The sequence below is a fragment of the Notolabrus celidotus genome, chromosome 18, assembly GCF_009762535.1.
Source record: "Notolabrus celidotus isolate fNotCel1 chromosome 18, fNotCel1.pri, whole genome shotgun sequence".
NCBI lineage: Eukaryota > Metazoa > Chordata > Actinopteri > Labriformes > Labridae > Notolabrus > Notolabrus celidotus.
The window spans coordinates 20,372,209-20,393,409 of NC_048289.1; the positions used below are offsets into that span (position 1 = coordinate 20,372,209).

The 21,201-nt window shown below is 41.4% G+C and overlaps 1 protein-coding gene across 5 annotated transcripts in view; it reads right to left on the reverse strand.

The window, feature by feature from the left end:
- The window catches only part of LOC117830512 (zinc finger MIZ domain-containing protein 1-like), a 245,299-nt gene that overhangs the window by 58,000 nt on the left and 166,098 nt on the right, over nt 1–21,201 (reverse strand). For all 5 annotated transcript variants that reach the window (XM_034708659.1, XM_034708657.1, XM_034708658.1 and 2 more), the window contains one exon: nt 1,309–1,428. In XM_034708659.1, coding sequence (XP_034564550.1) covers nt 1,309–1,377 — 69 coding nt within the window. In that variant the 5' untranslated portion in view covers nt 1,378–1,428. The remainder of the gene's footprint in view (nt 1–1,308; nt 1,429–21,201) is intronic.

Genomic DNA, 21,201 nt, shown 5'->3' on the forward strand with positions numbered 1-21,201 from the left:
GATTTCCTGCTGAGGAAAAATCCAGATGCTTGTACTGTGTTAACCTGGAAGCAGGGTTTTGTTATTGTTCCAGGTGGAGCTGAGTGGGACTCTTACATAACGCACACTGGAAGGTTTACTACACCAATTTGTCAAAGTGTCACTGTTTATTTAGCTTGTATGTTTAGTTTCTCCAACTTCTTTGAGAGCAGGGAAACTCCCAAAAAGGAGGAAGACAAATATGGAGTTTGAAAGTTTCAGACATTATCTTAAAGAGCTAAAACTTTTCGACAAGGTAAGGATAAAAATGTTGCTTTTGTAAGACTAATTAAAAGTTCAAAATTGCTCTTTTTTTGGTAATTTCTCTGTACGTGTGAGGTAATAAGTAGTACAATCTTCAAATTAATGTCACAAAGGAACATTTCAATTCATTTTGAATATTTTTCTAGTAGAGTACAAGTTGAATGTTCCCCACAATGAACCACACAAACTCTAAATTTCAACACAAAACACCATCAAAATGAACTTGATATGCTAGAGGCTGTTCCTTGCCTTCTTGGATGAGGCTGACGTGTGATGAAAGTGGAGTATTTCTTTATATATGCAGACTTGACGCATAGCACTCTAGAGTACACAATTTAATTGGCAGCTTTGTATAGACTTTTTATGTTTTTTATTTTTATTTTTTTTCTCTGCTTTCTCTCCACATTATTTATGTGGGTATGTATGTGTATGTATACGTATGCATGTGTGTGCACATATATATATATATATGTATTTCTATTTATTTATTACTTCTCTTTGCTTATTTTGTCATTTAAAATTATATTTCAACAACACTTCTTCACGTGTTTTCTATTAATTTATTTATCTGTTTATTTTATTAATTTTTTTTTATATTATCAATTTTATTTTATTTCATTTCACATGTCTGAGCACCTGTTTGATTGTATTTGTTTTGTCTTGTTGTTACATTAAAAAAAGTTACAAAAATATATATATATATATAAAACAAATTAACTTGATTTTTTTGTTTTTCTTATTTTGTTTGTGTGCTTGTTTGATATCTACTTTCTTCACACCTGATTATTTGTTGACTCTGGTCCTCCACCGTTGTTGCATTTTTAAAATGTTGCCCAATTGTTGATTTCTCTTATATAAAAAAGAAGAAGGAGTCCAAACACCAAAAAGCTGAGATACTCATAATAAAGGGATAAAACTGAGACCTGTGTCACATGTAATTGAAGACATAAATCTACTATCCATGTGTCAGCTCTCATTAATGTATTATAACCTGACCTGGTAAATCAGACACCTGTCACTGCTCACCTGTTTGATACACAGCAGACGATCATTGGTCTGCTGTATGTGTCTGTCCATCGACGGAATCGAGTTCATGATGATTGTCCCTCTTCGGCCTCTACCTGCCAGCCATTAAACTGCAGCTCTCTGCAACAGAAAAAACAGACATGTGTTAATGCTCACCTCTTCTCAGGGAATCTGCCAATCCATTCCCCACCACCACCACCACACTGCAGTTTAGTGCATACATACTGATGTGTGTGTTAGTGTGTGTTAGTGTGTGTGTGTGGCTGTGAGCTGAACAGGGGGGGGATATTGATTTGGCAGGTGACAAGCACCACCGAGAGCCCAGAGGATGACATCGCTCTCAGCCGATGTGACACCCTCAACAAGCCCTGGCGGTTGCCCTGAATGCACACAGGATGACTTAAGAGAGGATGTCTGACCATGTTTGAGGCACCCCGGGGTGAAAATGAACACAGACACACATGCACACACACACACACACATAATGTAGAGCCCACCAGTGTGTCCGAAAAACTGCATGAAGCACCTCTGCCTCGGCCTGTGAGAACATCCACTTGGCATGTGGCTCCTTGTTTACATTACTTAGTCATTATGTAATCTTTGGTTAACAATTATGTGTGCTCTTGGCCCAGACATGCTCTACATTTCATTTCACCCCCCTTCCCTCCTCCCACCCTCCTCCTCCTCCTCCTCTTCGACACATAAGAGTTCCTCTAACAAAACCCCTTACAGCGCACTATTGATTTTGGAGCAGCCGCTTATGGAAAAACCTCTTTCTCTGTTCTCTCTCTCTCTCCCTCTCTTTCTATCTCTCTCTTTTTTCCAGAGGAATAATTTTTCATGTTAGGCAAACAATGGGGCTGTGATCTGACATGCTACATAACATTATCACAAGTTAGAAAGTATTACAAGCTGCATTACGGGTTATCAATCCTGCCTGTGGGGGTTTGATTTAATGTTGCGTTCAACGTCAAATAAATATCACACACAGGTTGTCGGCTGTAAGTCACGGTGACCTGCAGCTGCGAATAGATGGATGGGTGAGTTAATAAGCACATATATGGGTGATGAGGAGTGTACCCCTCCCTTTTTTTAACCATTTTCTCCCCCTTGATGTCCTCTTTATCTCACCCTGTCTCAATCTTTCCTTCTTACTCCTGCCGTGCATCGTCTCTCACTCAAACACTTGCAGCCCCTCCATCACTCAAAGCCCCCTCCTTCCCACTCCATCTTTCTCCATTACCATCACACAGAGAGAGAAATTTCTCTGCACAAAGTACTGGAGAGATGACGTAGAGGGAAAGAAAAAAGGAGAGAGGGAGAGAGAGAGGAGGCAGTATGCTGCATCACACTGATAATGCTCACTTAGGGGTCTCTAGCTGGATTTAACGGCAGGGCCGGTAATCTACTCCACTAGACAGCTAAAGAGCTTTTATGCTACCTAACAGAGCTGCTCATGCCTGTGCTTGAGAGGAGAGAAGGGCACAGGAGTGCATTCCTCTCCATAAATTAGAAAGCTCATAAAAGAAAGAGAGACATCGGAGGAGTTTTTTTTTTTTGGCTGACTTGGTTTTTGCAGATGTGAAGTGTGTATTTTGTGACATTTTTGAAGATGCAAAAAGAGGAATTTCTGAGACACATGGGATGTCTGGGCTCTTCAGTTGAACACCTCAGTGACTTGGTGGCAGGGATTTGTGGGTTGATGGAGTCATACAGTAAAATTAGATTTAATTTCCTCTAAATTATTTAAATGTGGTTATTTTAAGGTATTAGACGGTAAAAAAAAAGGACATTTCTAGAAGCACAAGGAGCTCTACTTCATGAGAGTTACCTGAGTTGACTGTTAACACATGTCCCCTCTCAGCGTGAAATTTCCCCTGTGGGATGCGGGGTGATGTTAGGGGTGTCAGGTAGCTGGACATGATGTCAAATAGACTCTGCGGTATTCACGGTGCAATATTTTACATTACTGAGCCTTTAATTTTACCCTTCAATGTATTTGAATTTACTTTAAATTTCATTCTCATCAGTTTTGTCTCCTTCTCAAACCCACAAGTGTACATTCATAAATCCACTGCTGTTATTGTCAATAAATGCAATAAAGATGATTTTAAAAAGGTGGCACATGGTGACAGAGTGATACTTTTAATAAGTAAGTAAAAGTATGTCAAGTTTGGGCCGTTAAATGATTAATTTTTTAAATAGCCATTAATGCCATAATTTTAACATTTAATCATGAGTAATAGCATCATGTGTAAAATAATTTTGAAGTCACATCAGTTTTTTAAGTCCATGTAAACAATGTAAAGCAATTCTTACCAGCGTTTTGATTTGCGAAATCATATAAATGTAATGAAATTTACTTTATGATACTGAATTTTAGATCAACTATTCAAATAAATGCCCCATTGTGGTCTGAAACCATGACTTGGAGTCAAATAAATAATAAGCACTTCCACAATGTTAACTGTCCTGCCATCAGTTGCCCCCAATTCCGCGATATATAGTGCTCCACTGGCCTTTTTGATGTGGTTGCCTAATGACATAACTCTGATTAGCTGCACCTGTGTGCTCAGTTCATAGGTGATAGCATAGATATATAAAGAGTAGACGCCGCATTGGCTGCTGGGGCGCAAGAAATACGGCCGCCATCTTGGTCCGGTCATCCTACCCATGATCCTACATGTAAACGTAAACTGAAGCAGCAAAGACTTCAAGATGCCAGAGCACTGTGCGGCAAAATACCTATCATACATCACATATATCACATATCAGAATATTCTATTACTGTTAAGCCCACCATGAATATTAAGATACCCTGAACCATGTGTCCTGTATCATACCTACATGTATGACGTTTGCAGAAAAAAAAACGCATGAATATCAGTTTAGTATTCAGTGAGTTATGATTGATTAAATGCGCTGACACTTAATTGCGCCTGCCTAACAGATTACACTGGGTGGAGTGGGTGACTGGACCAAGATGGCGGCCCCACGGCTCGTCAGCGCCAATAGGTAGTAGCGGTCGATGCAGCGTCTACTCTTTATATGTCTATGGGTGGTAGCTCAAACTCAAAGTACTGGCAGTATCACTGTGGTGTGCAGGAAGCAGGAAGACTCTGCAGCAGCTTTACTGTGGTACTGTGGTGTGCCAATTGGGACAAAAAAAGCAATTGATTAAAAAACAAATTTGGTTTATTTTGCGTTTATTTGGAGTATGCTTTTTAAAGACACATTAATGACTTGCAAAAACATTGCACATTTTAAATTAAATGTTTTTGTTATCACTGCATGAATAACTTTTAAACATTTTTATTACCAGTCTGTATGATTAGCAGGTTTTTTTCAATCTTATCCTTTATTTTAGCTCCTATTTGCTTAGTTGTAGATTTTTAAAACTGAAGACACAAAAAATAAGTATTTTATCTTCAGTAGAAATGTAGGGATACAATGAAAAAAAAAATGAAAAAATAATACTAGTAATAAAAATAAAAAGTTACATTAAAAAAAATACATTTCAAGCGTATCATCATCATCACCACCACTAACACAATTGCTAGAAATGGTCCTGTTTTTACAGCATTTCCAAGAAAGACATCTTGTGTTTCACCCTGATCTATCATATGCATCCATACACAAACTCTCTTTACATCCCTCTGCTCTTAGCTGCTCTAACAACCCCATCAGTCCCCTCTCTATGCCAGCTGATCCTCTGCGAGGGCGTCCCTGCCCCTGTCAATGCATTGTGTCCCTCAGCCACCAGCAGGTGTCTCCCTGGCCCTTCAAAGGCCTGGCGAGTGGCACAAAGAAGGCGGAGCGGTGTTGCTTTAAGCCTTTACAAGCTCTACAAATCCTCAGCTGCTGCTTCCTAACAGGGCCCACTCAGCCCGCCACTGCCTGTCTGACCTTGTGGTTATTGATGAGCCAGTCGACCTGCTCTCCCTCTTGCTGTCTCTCTCCCCTCCTGCCCTTCCCGTCACTCTCTCTCTCCATGCTTTCTCTCAAGCAGTGAGTTAAAATGAACCTGCCATTCACCACCCCTGCTTTTCTCTGTTGAACTCATGCTGTAATGATACCTCTGACCTCCGAGCGCTGTTAAAACTTTGTCTGTCATTTACATTTATTTGCCTCACGAGATATGACACAACAGTGCCGGGGAGTAATTTAATTTCCAGATATTCACTTGCTCTAATTAAACACTTGTCCTTTGTTATATCTTTAATGACTAACAAGAGCCAAATTAAAGATTAAAACCCGTGATGCTGTGGAGATATGACAACAGATGCAATTATGAGCCCTCCCCGCTATTTACATGCTTCCTTTCTATCTTGCAGATGTTATCATTTATCATTTTCCCTGCGTCATTACCTAATGTGAACTTATTTGCCTTGATTCAGCTAGTTACCCGCGAAAATCCGGAAAGAAAACTGTGCTGATACATGCGTTACTCAAGCTTAATTTGCTAAATTACCAGGCAGGCGTTACACAACAAGTTGAGAGCTGTGGATTCCTGCACAACAAAAGACACATAAGAGGAGGGGAGGAGAGGAGGAGGGAGGCCCGTTTCTTTTCTCCTATTCAAGGGGGAGCTAAAATATATGTATTGAGTGGGAGCTGTAATAAAACGAAACGGGTGAGGAGATGCAGGCCGGGAACAAATATGAAAGGCAGTGGAGGATGGCAGCAAGGTGATGGAGCACCACCGGAGGATTGGATGAAATTATCTCTTTATAATCAGGGGGCTTCTGCATGGCTGCCTCCTCCATTGCCCACTGACAGATGAGGCCTACTACTTCAAATGGGCTTTTCACAACGCTATCAGCCCACCTTGAGGGGTAAAACAATGTTTTTCTTCCCCCTGTATCACCACTTTTAAAGCTTTGTTTCCCGCGCGGCACCCCACCGAGGACAGGATTGTCTCCCATCAGGCAGGGTCCGCGTTTGTCTCATTACGTGATCATGTTACATAAGTGTACCTTGAAAAGAGCCGCAGATTTAATTCGATGACAAATCTGTGCCACTGGAAGACGCTATGCAAAGTTGAATGGAGACACTAAAGCAGAACATTATCTCCAGTAAGTAAGAGAAGATTGCTTTTTGAACTGTCACAATCGCACAGTTTGGAATCTAAACATCATTTCAGAGACCCAAAACCCCGACCCTGCATCTTCAAAGAGTTTTCTAGCCGTTAATGTAACAGAGACGAGCTGCGCGCCTCTGCTCCGCAGGATGAAAACAGTCTGAGGGGGAATGGAGTAGACAATGATTAGCTTTATCCCACCATCACAGCAGAACAAATGGATCACGAACCCTCGCAGCTTTACACAGTCTCTCAGCTGAGCCGTCAAGGCACAGGGAAGTGGTAAACAGATTTAATTTATTCATATAAATGGCTTGTGAACCAAAACAGTCAGGCTACTCTAGGGCCAGGCAGAGGGCTGCTGAAAGGATATTCACAATTTTATTACAACATGGGTCTATTTTTGGACCCCTAGCCACTAGTTATGAAATCATTGTGCTCAGGAAAGTAACTGCTATTAAATTCACAGATATAGAAGCACTTATTTTACACCCAATGCTTACACCAACACGTAGATTTGAGTATTGGCCGAGACTAAGTAGTCCTCCTACACTAGCGTGATAAAAATGAATGTTTTTTTATTATTAATGAGCATCTATGGGCTTTACCAAGGATCCTGTGTGTGAGATATTTACTAGCATTCTTGCATAGCCTGGTTCAGCACACTGATGAAATCCTACCCTAGAAAAACAAGCTGAGCATCTAACAAGATAAGCTAACGTGGGTGAGAGCCCTGCAAGCTGCCTCTTACAACATTCTGTTATCCATCATAGATTGTCAAAGAAGCCCTCATTTTTAACAAGGACTACTTGTTTAGATAAGAACAATCCCGTAAAAATGGGCAAGTCATTCCTTTGCATTAGAGAAAAAAAAAATCTACGTTCACGTGACAAAATTGGGAAAACGAGTCACGTGAACACGGATCCACGAAAATTTGTAATAAAACACCTCTGAAGAACATGTCCGCACCAAGCGGCAACCTCCGGTCTCAAAACATGAAGCCCATGCCGAAGTGTTATAAAATGCAGTTCATCGAGAATCTGCTTGAGGCTGGCTGCAGAAACACCGGAAACCACATAGACACCAATTCAAAAAAGACGATCTTTGCAGCATTAATTAACATGTTTGCAGCCTGGTTCAAAAAACGGCTTGGCTCTACGTAGCTAATTTTGATATCAGCACACACTGTATGGGGTTGAATTTTTTTCCAACGCGACGGTTCAGAAGATATTAAGATTACGAGTTTTTGTCCAAATAAGGATATGACTGACTTGACACCCGGACGGGAACACATAGCTGTTGGCTAGGAGGCTCAAACTCTGCCTCTTTACATCAAACTCTGCCTGATTGAGTTCTGTATTTCCAATATGGCTGCCGCCACTGATTGGCTGCAAAACAGCGGTCAGGAACAGATGGATGCTGTCACCGATACTACTTCCATGCTATGTCCTGCACATATAGGCTTTCTTAACAGAGCTGTGAGTACAAACAAACAAGGAGGTGATGGCGAACGTAGCAAATCTACATTTTGCTAGACAAGCGTTCATAAACTCAGTAGACTCAGCAGCACAAACACAGCTCTGTAGTCTGCCATTGTTGTTATAGCTCTTCCACTTGCGTACGGCTATTTGACTTAGTGTAGTAACCATGTTCAAGTGGGGCTGTGACATCAAGGTTTCTTAGAGTATCCCGTATTGCTAGTTTACACAGAGACAGTAGGGGTAGTAGCACTATGAACCTGGTTTCAAAAGTTTGCGTTTTCAGCTGCCCCGAACGCCATTTCCATGTCAAGGATCTGCAAACGCCTGACAATAATTAACTGTTTTCTATAGAATACCTCTCTGTTCTCTTCTTTTTGGAATTATTTAAATACAATTAAAAATCTAAACTTAAAGTAATGAGAGTAATGAGTATGAGTAATGACATAGATAACTGACATTCTGCTAACTTTGAGTACTTGTACTACGTGCTGTGTGTTTTAGCATACTTTTTCTACTAGCAGCAAGGGCGTTCTTCTTTGCCGCCCTAAAACAGTAGTCACTCCTGGCTGTTATATTATGTCTTAATGTCATATAGGCTACTTTTTCATACAAGAGGAACAAGCCACCTTTTTCAGGGAGTTCAAAACCATAGAATCCCTGCAATGTGCCTACTAGGGGACAGATCCCAAATACCAACTATGACAAGAAGAACATTTTCTGTTATCATGGTGGGCCTCTCATGGGTTACGGCTTCAAGAGTTATTCTAAGACATTGGAAAACAGCTGTGTCTCCTAATCTGAGGGAATGGATTGATGCAATGGTAGAGACGGTGTCCTATGAGTGTATGCTCTGCAGACTGAAGGGCAACATGGAGGATAGGACAAGCCCCTGGGAAATATTTTGGAAATATTACAAATCTGACAAAAACACTGGAACCAGAGACTAAATGCAGGACACTTTTATTTAATGGACTTGATTTCTTATATTGGGATTTATTTTTATAAGTGATGTATTTGTTTTGATTGTCTAATCTTACTTTTTATATGACATGTCAGAGAATGTCCACGCCAAAACAAGACTCAGTCTTTGAAAACACCCTGTACTTGTTTATATGTTTCTTAAAAATTCAACAAAAAAAAAAATGTAAATGACAAAAACGAAACAAAACCATAGAATCAAACTGGTGCCCTGACTGGCGTACGCGCAAATATCTGAAACCCTTTAAGAGTATTTGAAGCATATCTGAAACAGGTTACAGGAGACATTCAGGAACAACAATACAGTAAAGTTTGAAGACCTCACACACATTAGAAAAGTTGTAAAACAAGCTTAGTAAATAGCTATGATATCTGAAATTGTAGCTCCATGAACCCGTAAAATCCTCCTCTATGTATGTATGTATGTCTTTGCTCAGTACAGAGAAACTTTTGTAAAAGAGCGGTTAATGTAAAAATACATCAGTCCACACACTGAGTGTTAATTATAATTAGTTCAACACATTTTTAAAAAGGGAATGGGACTTTAAATAAACCAAACTCGTACTGAAAGACACAGATAAAGCTTTGGAAATAAAGTGGGACTTGGCCAAAGTATCACACAAGCGGAGAGTTGGACGGTCAAAAGACAGCACGCAGCGCTGCTGGCCACCATCGCGACCACACACTTCAACACAAAAACACACACATGGATCTTCTCACCTTCCCCTGAGTGCTGGACCGGCATCATGATACCATAACAACACCCTCAGTCACTCCTAATGTGCTTTACAACAACACTACAGGCAGGGTGTTACACCTCCGCAGAGCTGTGTGAAACACCCCCCGTCAACACACACACACACGCACACACACACACACACACACACACACACACACACACACACACACACACACACACACACACACTAATCGAAAGCTCAAACTACTGCTGACACTATTAAAACAGAAGGAGGTGGCCTGAGCGGAGGGATCAGCATCACTCTGGCACCTCGTGGGGACACATTGTCGTGCTGCTCAAGGTGATGGCGTCCCTGTGTGTCGTCTATTGTAGGTGAATTAGGCAATAAAGGACTAATCTGTGCCATCAGTGACTAGTGCTCGGCTGTTTGCAGCACTTGCTTAAGGGCGATAAAGATGAGGGAGGAGGGGGAAGAAGCATCTCTTCACCCTCATGATTTTAATGAGCTCTGATTCCGAGATATGTCTTGTTTTCTTCCAAGTGTCGGCCAAGGCCGGGTGTGAAAGCTCCCCTTTAATTATCTCAACACTGTAGAGACGCCGTTTCACCGCACCACAAAGGGGATGGGGGGGTGTTTAGTTTTGAGAGGGCAGCTCTAGGACTCCAGGTGTCTGCCTGGTTCTCTGCCTGGTAAGTGGCCAGGCAGGCAGTGAGGACAAAGCTGTGTTTGTTCGGCAAAAAAAAAAGCAAGAGAGGATGGAAATGTGTACGAATCGGCACCGCTTCCATTGTTGCCTTTACAGAATGTGCCATAATCCTCGGCAGCCTCCATCCAGAGCTGGCACCGAGGATAATATGAGCTGCCTCCTGCCTGTCCCACCTCCCCCTCTACCTCCATCACCTCCTCCTCCTCCTCCTCCCTTCCCCCCTGTTTCTTTGCTGGTGAACACACATATGGACAAACAGCCACTTCAAGTGTGTGCGCGCACATACACACACACACTTCCCCACATGGCTCCTTAACAGGCTTGGGAATGGATTTCTTTTATTTAATGTGGTTTGGTCTGCAGCTCCAGCAGCAACCGGGAGCGAGGGTGGGCTTGCAGTTGTGCCACTCACTCACTCACACACACACACACACACACATTTATACATACACACTCAATCCAAGGAGCCCTGCTGCGTTGGTCGCTGTTCACTGATCTCTCCCTCTTCCCCTCTGTCTTTCTCCATCTCCCATTCTCCCTCCAACTCTCTCTTTCTCTCTCTTATGCCAACCCCTCCCTTCTTCCCTCCCTCCCTCCCTCCCTCCCTGCCCTCTCACTTTTTTTCTCCCCCCCCCTTCATGACAGCTCACATAAGCAAGCCTCCTGGATTCCTGCGGGAGCCCCACGTTCAGCACACAGAGATTGTTCAGCCATCAGGCACATCTGCAGCGTGATTAGAAAAGCAAAGGGAGCATGCATGGTTGGGGGGGTGCGGGGGGGAGCAGGAGGGTAGGTTAAAGCCCCCACCACTTCTTCTGCTGCTGCTACAACCACCCTCCCCTCCCTTTTGCTCCCAGCAGCAGAAGAAGAGGAAGAAAACAGAGGGCCTGGGATCATAGAGGGGCCTAAGCAATATCTCCTCTCTAACCAAGTGTAACGTTTCACCAAGTCTCAGAGGCCTGCGATAAAAAAAAAAAAAGGACAAAAGCAGATGGGGGCCAGTCTCTCTTCACCACCCAAGCCCCCCACAACCACCCACCCTCGAAGTCGCCTCCCTGCCGGAGCAAGCATAGAGAGAAGAGATGGTCCTGTAGCTACATCACAGTGGGTTCTCCTTCTCCTGTTTGCCCTCCAAACAGCTACTCTTTTAATTTCCTTCCACCCTCACGCTAATAGCAAAGGAGGGGGGAGTGGTGGAGGGTCAATTCCCCTGGGGTGCTGGAGGCAGCACAGATGAGCCACATGACTGCACGTTGCCTCAAAATGCAAAGCTAGCAGCATTACCAAGCTAGCCTCACACACTCTGTGGCTGCCTATGGGGCCTCCTCTCTGGTAAGAATAATACCCTCTAGGAATTGTATTCACATCACGGCCATTCTCCTCTGACATCATGCTCAGGGTGGGATGCTCACATGCAAATGATGGTGATGGCGATGAAGGTGATGATCCGTTTTAATGAAGGGTACCTCATTTCATCCCTCTTTCACAAATTGAGGATTTAAAAAAGAACTTATAGTTAAAACCCTGAGGTAAATCTGGCCACATTTCACAGTAACACAATGTATTTGATAATCTATTAGCTACCGCTGATTGACACCTCTGATCTAAACATAAGCTGTTGGGCACTATCATCTCAGCTAGTAATGTATTTCAAGCTAACATTAACATCAGGTTATTTGTTCAATGATACCTTAAGTCAGCAGATTATGCAACCAAGCACTTCCTAGATGGGTATGCTAACATTACCTCAACTACATGTATTAGTCAGCCTATTTGGTTCAAGCTAACATTAACATGACGTTATTTGTTTCAAGCTTCCTTTATACTTCATTTTATGCTAGCATTAAAGCATTTGCTACATAAAGTAAGGTTTGCTTACAATACCTTAGCTACACTTATTAGTTAGCCTATTTGTTGATAGCCAACATTAACATCAAGTTATTTGGTTTTATGGTGGCATTCAAGCACTTCCTAGATAACATAAGTTATCTAACAGAAAACAGAACAGCGTTTGAGCTTCTCATCCGTAGCAGGACATGACTGGAAAATAGCCATTGTGCAAATATGTTCAACATTTGTTGACAAAAAGTTGTCAATACTACTCTGCCCAGCACTTTAAACTGTCTTTCATCACGAGTGCAGAGGAAAAGTCAGAGACATTTTATTCCATTTGGGTGAGTGATATTGTTGCCTTGACACTGCCTCAAAAACTTTGAGTGTTCCCCTTTTTTTTCCTATCCACTTTTTTTTTCTTCTCTCTTCTTTTCTTTCTCCCTGCCAGTCTCCCGGTTTATTATGCATTCAGCTCATGTGTCCCTCCTGCGAGTGGCTGTTCATTTTCGACATACCACGCTTAATCCGGCCAGCTAAAACTTTGAAATAGCGGGAGCCGCAGCAGACGCAGCCGCTACCCAGGAGGAGACATTATGAGGTCTGGGAGAGAGAGAGAGAGGGAGAAAGGGAGGGAGAGAAAGAGAGACTGATAGTGCTGGGGGGAGGAGTGACAGGCGAGCTGTAAGATACATGGGAAGGAATTCAAAGAAGGCTGAGAGTCAAACACGAGTATGTGTGTTTGTGCGTTCACTGCCTGGAAGTGTGGAAGGTGTACAGGCAGTACTGATAAGTAGGGGAGGTTGTTTCTGTGTGTGTGTGTGTGTGTGTGTGTGTGTGTGTGTTTGTGTTTTTGGCGTGTGTGCGTGTGTGTTTGATGAGGTTACAGGCGTGGGCAGGGGGATGGAGGACCTCCTCGTCTCCATTGTGCCGCTGACCTTTGGCCTTTTGTGACTTTGAGTGAATGGGAGGAGAGAGAGTCAGAGAGTGAGAGGGGGGAGATTTTAAATAGTGCATGAGCTCAACGTACTCAGACACTGATGGACAGCAGCAACATGAGCTGTCTCTGTTTCACCCAAGAAGCCTGGGAAGACAGACCATCAAACTGCCAGTGCTCAGGAGGACCTCGCTAACATCTCAATATTAACGTTTCAGAAGCAGTGTCTGTATCTTTACTGCGACCAATGAATGATATCATCTTTTAGGGATTATTTTTGATTAGTAGGGCCTGTTTTAGGATAAAAACAGATACCCAAGCTAAGTGAGTGGTCTTAATTTGCTCATTTTGTCTCAGTAAAAACCCAAAATCCAAGGACCATCAGTACCAAATATTACACAACAAAGGAAAGCAGAAAATTCTGACTTTTCAGGAGCTGAAAGTAGTACATTTGGACTTTGTTTAATATACTCCTTAAAGAATGCTGTTTTAAAATCACATTTTAAGACATTTTCCATTAATTTCAATTTAAGCCGTGTTTTTATTGAATTTTTGGTCATCATTTTTAAAGAAATATTTAACATTATACTTATTTTATTTGAAAAATAGAAAGTTTAATCTCCAATTTTGATTTTAGAAAGTTTATACAAAAAGTTTTTACATGATATTATAGAACTGTTAAAGGGGAAATAATACATTTGTTTCCCTGTTACATATGAAACAGTACATTTCTTTTTTTTTCTTTTTTTTTTACTATATATATATATATATATATATATATATATATAAAAATATATTGTTTTGCCTTTATTCCATAGGACAGCTGGAGAGAGACAGGAAATATGGGGAGTAGAGAGCGAGGGAAGACATGCAGTAAATGGTCGCAGCCGGGAATGGAACCGGCGACCCCTGCAACAAGGACTGTGGCTCTGTATGTGGGGCGCTTAGACCGCTAGGCCACCAGCGCCCCGAAACAGTACATTTCTATACAGTTAAATGGACCATAGCTTCATTTTTATGCTATGAGGATTTGCTGCTAGAGCTTGACTCTTCCTGGTATACTGTAACCAGTGGCTTGTTGCAACTTGTGCACAGATTAGCTGTTTCATAAATACTCTCAAACGCAATGGCTTCTACTTCCGCTGCTGCATCGTTCCTAAGAATTCAATATTGTCATGTTCTTGTCATTTGTAGTAACAGTACGCAAAAGTTACTTACTCCCACTTTAACTTTATGATTTGATTTAGAAGAGCTGAAAAAGTTATATTCCAATATTTTGCAAAAAGCAGAAACACAGGATTTCAACTCTTTGAAGAACTTTGTCATATCCGCCTCTTAAAATAACCACTCCACACTTGTGCATTATAAATCCTCTAACTGGCAGAGCTAATAAAGATATATTTTTTAAATCAGCAGATTGTTTGATAACCTTGCTGAGCGGACTGATCCTGAGTTAACAGCCTGCTCGTATCTGCAGCCATCAGTCCCTCCGGGGAGAAGCCTCTCATTCCACAAATGTGCTCAATTAAAAAGAGTAGAGTGCTTAGAGAGGGGCAGCGAGGAGGCCATTGCCTGCGCCTGTTTGATCTGGATTCTCTAATTGGTCAATGACAACACATTACCAGACAGGCGGACGCTTGATCCGCAGAGAGGAGTACGGCCTCTTTTTCCTTCCATCACCCCCCCTCCCCCTTCCGACTTCATATAGCCCCCCCTCATATCCGTGACCAGGCTGTCTGTGCCTTGAGCGTGTCTGTATGTAAAGGAGGGGTGGGGGTCTGCATGTGTACGAGAGGGGTCTGATTTTGAGGTTAGGTAACACAGGCTGCAGTAAATCTGTGTCACAAATCTCCCTCATGTAGCTGCAGGAGGGACACACACAGGCATGTGATGAATCCCATGCAGCACACAGACCTCCACCTCAGCCCTCTTACTTGTTCTCTGCTTGCATCACTCTAATTTACCAGAGATTTGTTTTGATTACCTTCTTGTGAAAGAATCAAGGGGCTTATTGTCTCTTGTGAAGAATGCCAATGTAACTAGGGAGGATACAGAGATTCTCCAGAAGACTACGGTCCTCAATCAAACAGACACACAATTTATTTCACGAGTTTAACAAATGCTTCCTCCTCTTAGTGCAGGCATCCAGATTTTTCATTTAATGTATACAATTCCTACTGTGCATGCCTCTTTATGAAGTCTCTAAAGAATGAAATATATAAGGAAAGCCAAAGAGCATGTAAGAAGTCTCAGTGATGCAGATCACATGTTTGTAGAACAGTGCGTCTCATTTTATATAATCTTACAGCGCTAAAAATAGCATCAAATAAATACTGAATGCTAGGACAGAGGAGGCATTATGCAATTCGTGACTTATGCTGTCAAATGGAGCGATAACAGCCTCTTGCTTTGACACACACACACACATATATTCACACAAAATAGCACAAAATCTCTTTCATGCAAGCTAAAGAAAAACAAATAGCTTGCACTGATACTTTAAAATGTGTTGGAGTTGTTTATTTATACCATTGTGTGCCTTCAAAGGGTGTTTAAAGCTTATTTTAACACCCAGACAGCAAATCACTGCATAAATAGCAATGGTAATGCTGAGTCTTCTCTGACCATGTGTCTGAGAGTACATCTTCAATTACACGTTCTTTGATTTGTGTTAAAGTCATAGTTTTTGACAGGTTAGGTACTGTATGCTGTTCTTAACTTGATTGTATATTAGTGGAGTTCATAAAAACGCCCTCCTTAATAAATCAGATGATGAAAATACCGGCAAAAGGCCTTAAAACGACCTTTCTTACAATGGGACGTGTTGACCAAAACCAAGTGTTTGAGAGGCTGAAACAAGGAAATGTATGATTATAATTAATACCAATACAAATACCAATACAAATTCCAACACTGATACCATCAGTGATACCAATAGTCATACCAATATTGATACAAAAATAGATACTGATACCGAATCCAAAACCAGTACCCATACCAATACTGATACAAATACTGATACCGATAATGATACCAATACCAATACTAATACAAATACAGACAGCAATACTGATAAAATACCAATACCAACACAGATAACCATCCCAATACTGATAACAATACAGATAATGATACTGATAACAATACAGATACTGATAACAATACAGATACTGATACCAATACCAATACCAATACCAATACCAATACCCATACCAATACCAATATCAATACAAATACTGATAACAATACCAAAATAGATAACAATACTGATACAAATAGGGATAGACCAATTATCCTCCAGGCCGATTATCGGCGGCAATATTCAGCATTTTGACGCATATCAGCATCTGCCTTTTTTAAAAATCTGACGGCAGATAAGAGATCAATTTAAAACTGGGTTGTTTTGGCTCTGATGCAGCCGCACCACCAGGTAACTCCAAGTAGAGCACACACCTAAACTGAAGAGAGTGCTCGGGTCGGAATCTTGCAAAATTCGCTAAATCATGTGGTAGAAATGACCCCGTCTGCAGAAACTGTAGCCTAGCTTCTGATCCATTTCTCCCTCCCCTAACATGATGCAAATCTGAAAAGCTGTTTAATAAACATTATGCTTAAAGGCATTTAAACGAAGTTAAGTGTTAGATTTTGTATTATTCAAAATTTTGACGCCAATATTTCCCCCTTTACTGCAAATGAATATCGGCTCCAAATATCAGTTATCGGCCTCCTTGACTACTAATAATCGGTAGCGGTAGCGGCCATGAAAAAACCATATCGGTTTATCTCTAAAAACAAATACCAAAAACAATACTGATCACAATACAGATACGTACACTGATACCAATACCAGTACTGACACAATACTGATACAAATACCAATACCAATATAGATAACAATACTACTACAAATACCAATACCAATAAAGATAACCATATCAGTAATGATAACAGTACAGATACCGATACCATACTGATACCGGGTACCGATACTCTTAGCAATAACAATAGTGGTACAAATACCAACACAAATACCAATACAGATACTCTACCAATAACAATACTAGTACCAGTACTGATACTGAAACCAATACTGATACAAATAGGGACACTAAAACCAATACTGATACTGATACCAGTACTGGCAGCAATGACACTACTGATAGTAATACCAACACTGATATTAGAATCAATATCAGGTTATTTAATTAGTTTATGTATTTACATAGGATCCCCAACTATTCTTCCTGGGGTTCATATATATATATATATATATATATATTATGATTCTGACAAGTACACCGAACAATGTCCCAATCACAAACCCATAATTGTTGTCTTCCTCCAAAGTCAACATGTTTCAGGTAAATAATGCTTTGATACTAACAAATAGCAACAGTATAGTGGTATCAGCTTGTATGGCAAATTTAACTAAATGTTAGCAAACAGCCCTAAAAGTTACAGCATGAGTTCACTTCATTTGAGATACTTTGTGTTATATTCACATCTTGTATCTTCAGCTACAGCCCTTGTTTAACTGTTGGCAAACAACATATCTCCACATCATCCATCAAGGAAGTTGAGGTCGCTTGACAGGTGAACATAAACGATGCGGCCTGCAGTAGCTTTTTCTAGAGGTATACAGGACAGGCACACTCTTACACTCTCTCTCTCTCACACACACACACACACACACACAGTAAATCAGAAACACATACACACACAGACACAGGGAGGGGAAGGTGTGAGAGGCAGCAAGCCACCGAGGGAGAAGCAGAGAGATGCCCTGGATCAGAGAGGAGGAGGAGGAGGAAATGAATGCTGCAAGAAGCGGTAAAAGCTGAGAAATTCTGTATCCTCCTGTTTTTCAGCCGCTCTGAAAACTGCTGAACCATCAGCAATTACAGGCTAGCTGGATCATGAATCTCCCCTCTGCAGTGGACTGCTCTCTCTGCTGCAGAGGTGCGCTGCCCTATAGTCACCTGGATGAACAAACACACACACACACACACACACACACACTATAAAAGAGAAAGGAAAACAATGTTGAGCTGCTCCGTGATTGCCAACTATTATTAAGCCTCTGTGCAAATCAAACTGACACTTTGCATCTCCGTTTCCATGACTGAAAGATTACACTGTCAGGAGCGAGATGATATGCAAATGTTTTGTTTTTACAGACGCCCAGGTGAGCATGATCCACAAGCAGCAGACCTAACAGGCTGACACGCTGATACAGGACATAGGCGAGGGCTGCATATAAGTCAGGACACAAGCAGAAAGTGCTGAACATATAATTAGCTAATCCAGCAGAAAGCACAGCTAGGCAGTCACTTAATTAAAATGATTAATTAAGGGCAATAAAAAAGTTCCTCTTTCAAAACTGCTGTCTATAATTACAAGTGACTCCCTCTTCTCTGTGGCAGAGGGCTTCAATATGTACGCATCTAAGTACGTTTGCATGTCAATGTGTTTGTGTGCGTGCACGTGATTGGTGTATCCACACCAGAGAGAGAAAGAGACAGAGAGGAGGAGGAGGCGGAGGAGGAGGGGAGAGAAGTCAGTTTCTGCCGCTCATTCAGCGTTAGCATCCTCGGCTAATGAGATTAGTCAATAATGGATTGAAAGCAAGTAGCCTCCCCTCCCCGACACAATGGCCAGAGAGGCTGCCCTGTCAGCGACACATCCTCCACCGGTCGATACGCACACCCACACACAAACACAACTTAGAAACACATCCAAACAACAGGGGCCACCTTTTTAACATACAAATTGTGTTATAATATCGAGCGGTGTCTGTTTGAGACAGTGCTACGTGCCTTAAAGGGCTGCACACTATTCTCTGCGATTTACATTCAGATTGGTTGTGTATCTAGTTTTGATCTAAGGAAAAATAGGAATAGTAGACGTCATGCCAGGCCCCCTTGAAAGACTGAGATCTCTTTCATCACATGAATGTTGAGAATCGAGTCCCGCTCAATCCACCACTGCAGAGTGTCTGAGCCCAGGAAGGACAAACAAGTCTTGAGAGAAAAACTCTTCTCTCCTCAGATAAACAGAGACATGAAACAGGCTTTAGAGCCGGCCACAGCACAAATAGACTTTCTTTCAAATGCGTGAACAACCTGCTCATGAGGGTAAAATAAACCTTGCACAAACAAGACGCAGCAAGCAGCCGCCAGCATGCTGAACCTTGATGCATTTACAATAGTGGGTCTTACACAAAAAGAAGCTTTAAAGTGCCAGCAAACCCCACAACTCAATTGCTTGCTTGTATTTGTGTTGACAAGCACAAATCTGCTGCTGCATCTTTTCCATCTTACACTGAGTGATATCTCACGGTTTCTGAGAGCAAGCAGAGTTTTCACTGTGGATGAGTTAGACGACCAGTTTTGTGTTTTTCACTGGATTTTTCGGGTTTGATTTCCTCATTAAAGTCACTAACACTACGTCATCTCTCTTTCCTTCTTTTCTTTTGTCATGATGCAGATTGCAGAGAGGATGAGTGGACATAAATGCTAATTCACACATTTTGTTATCATTCACTTACACAGTAAGCTTCACAAGCAGCAGAAAGGCCTATTTTTGAAGTTGAGAAAATATGGTCAAGGCACTCATCACGGTGCAAATGCATGCACCAGTAGAAAAAAGTTGAGCTATTCAGTTTGCCATCAGAAACCCCCTTTCTTTTGGCACTATTTTCGGACAGACCTCGCAGACCGGTGTTCTTCCGCTGCATGAGCACGGATACACGCCGATCAGCTGTTTGGACCAACAAGCACATAGCATTTTTAGCAGACACTTTTAGGAACAAAAACTACAAACTGAAAAAATGAATGATTCTGACAGCGACGATGACATGCTGTTTACTGTGGACACAAGAGGATTTCTCTATGAACCAGAGTTTACAGAGGAAGAACTTCAGATGCAGACCCAACGTACCAACGAAGAAGAGAGGGGGGAAAGTTCTGTGCTAATGAGTGAGCAGGAGAGATCCCATGTTACCTGGTGGTGCCGGTGTGTAAACTGTGAGCCCATGCCAACGAACCCAGAGAGCTTATGCTGTCGGGAGAGGGACTTAGTGACAACAATACTTCAGGACCTTTCTGAATCAAAGGATACAAGCGGCTCACATACGGCTCCAGTCTGCATCACTCATCATCCAGAGTTCCCTGCCTTACAGGAGGTTTGCTTGTTTGAACAGCCGGGATAAAGACAGGTACGTCCCATCTTTTAAAATGTCAACGAATACTTTTTTAACTAATGCCCGACATATTTAAACTACTTTCAGTAAAAGGAAAAAGCCAGATGACTGTCATATAGCCATGGCAAAAAGAATGGCAGAAAACTCATCACTTTTTCTATTTTCAAGGTTTTATTTCAAGGTTAGCTTCTATTTTTGTCGATATTTTTTTTTTACAATAATTGGTAAAATGTACTACTTTAGATAACTTAAAAAAAATAAAAATCTGGAAGACATCTCAAGGCCCCCCATTTGTGTGTCCCGACCCCCACTTTCGGAACCCCTGCTTTAAGAAACGGATGGCTAGTTGGTGAGCATATATTATGTTATATTTATCTTAAGTCTCTATCCCCTATAACCCTATTGTTATTGACAATTGAATCAGGTCAACAATATGTTGCTGTATCAGTATTTTGTCCCACCCCTATTAAGGATGCACTAGAACATAGCTGCACTGTGATTGACAAGACGCTAACACAATGCGCTCTTAACCAGGATAGAGATGTTGAAATGCCAAATGAAAGCATCATAACAGAATTCAATGAAGCATTGGATGACATCAAAGTAGCTATGACCACTTTTTTTAGAGCCTTTGGGCGGTACACATCCTGAGTGCAAAGCCTGTATACACTACTCCAGGCTAAGAAATACATCCTAATTTTCCTAAGCATGTTTTAAAAATAAAATAAAAAATTAGATGTGTAATTATAATATCTGACGTATTCTACCTCTTGTGTCAGGTCTATACTAATGATAATAAAAATAGATGAGTTCATTAGAGTGCTGCAATAGTATTACCGTAATTTGCATCCTATTTAAATTTAATTTGAAAGACTACTTTTGTAATGGTAAGCAATAAAAACAAATGAGACTATACGATGCAGTTTTTTTTGGGTAGATAAATAAATATATATAACCGTGGGAAGCAGTATTTAGTGTT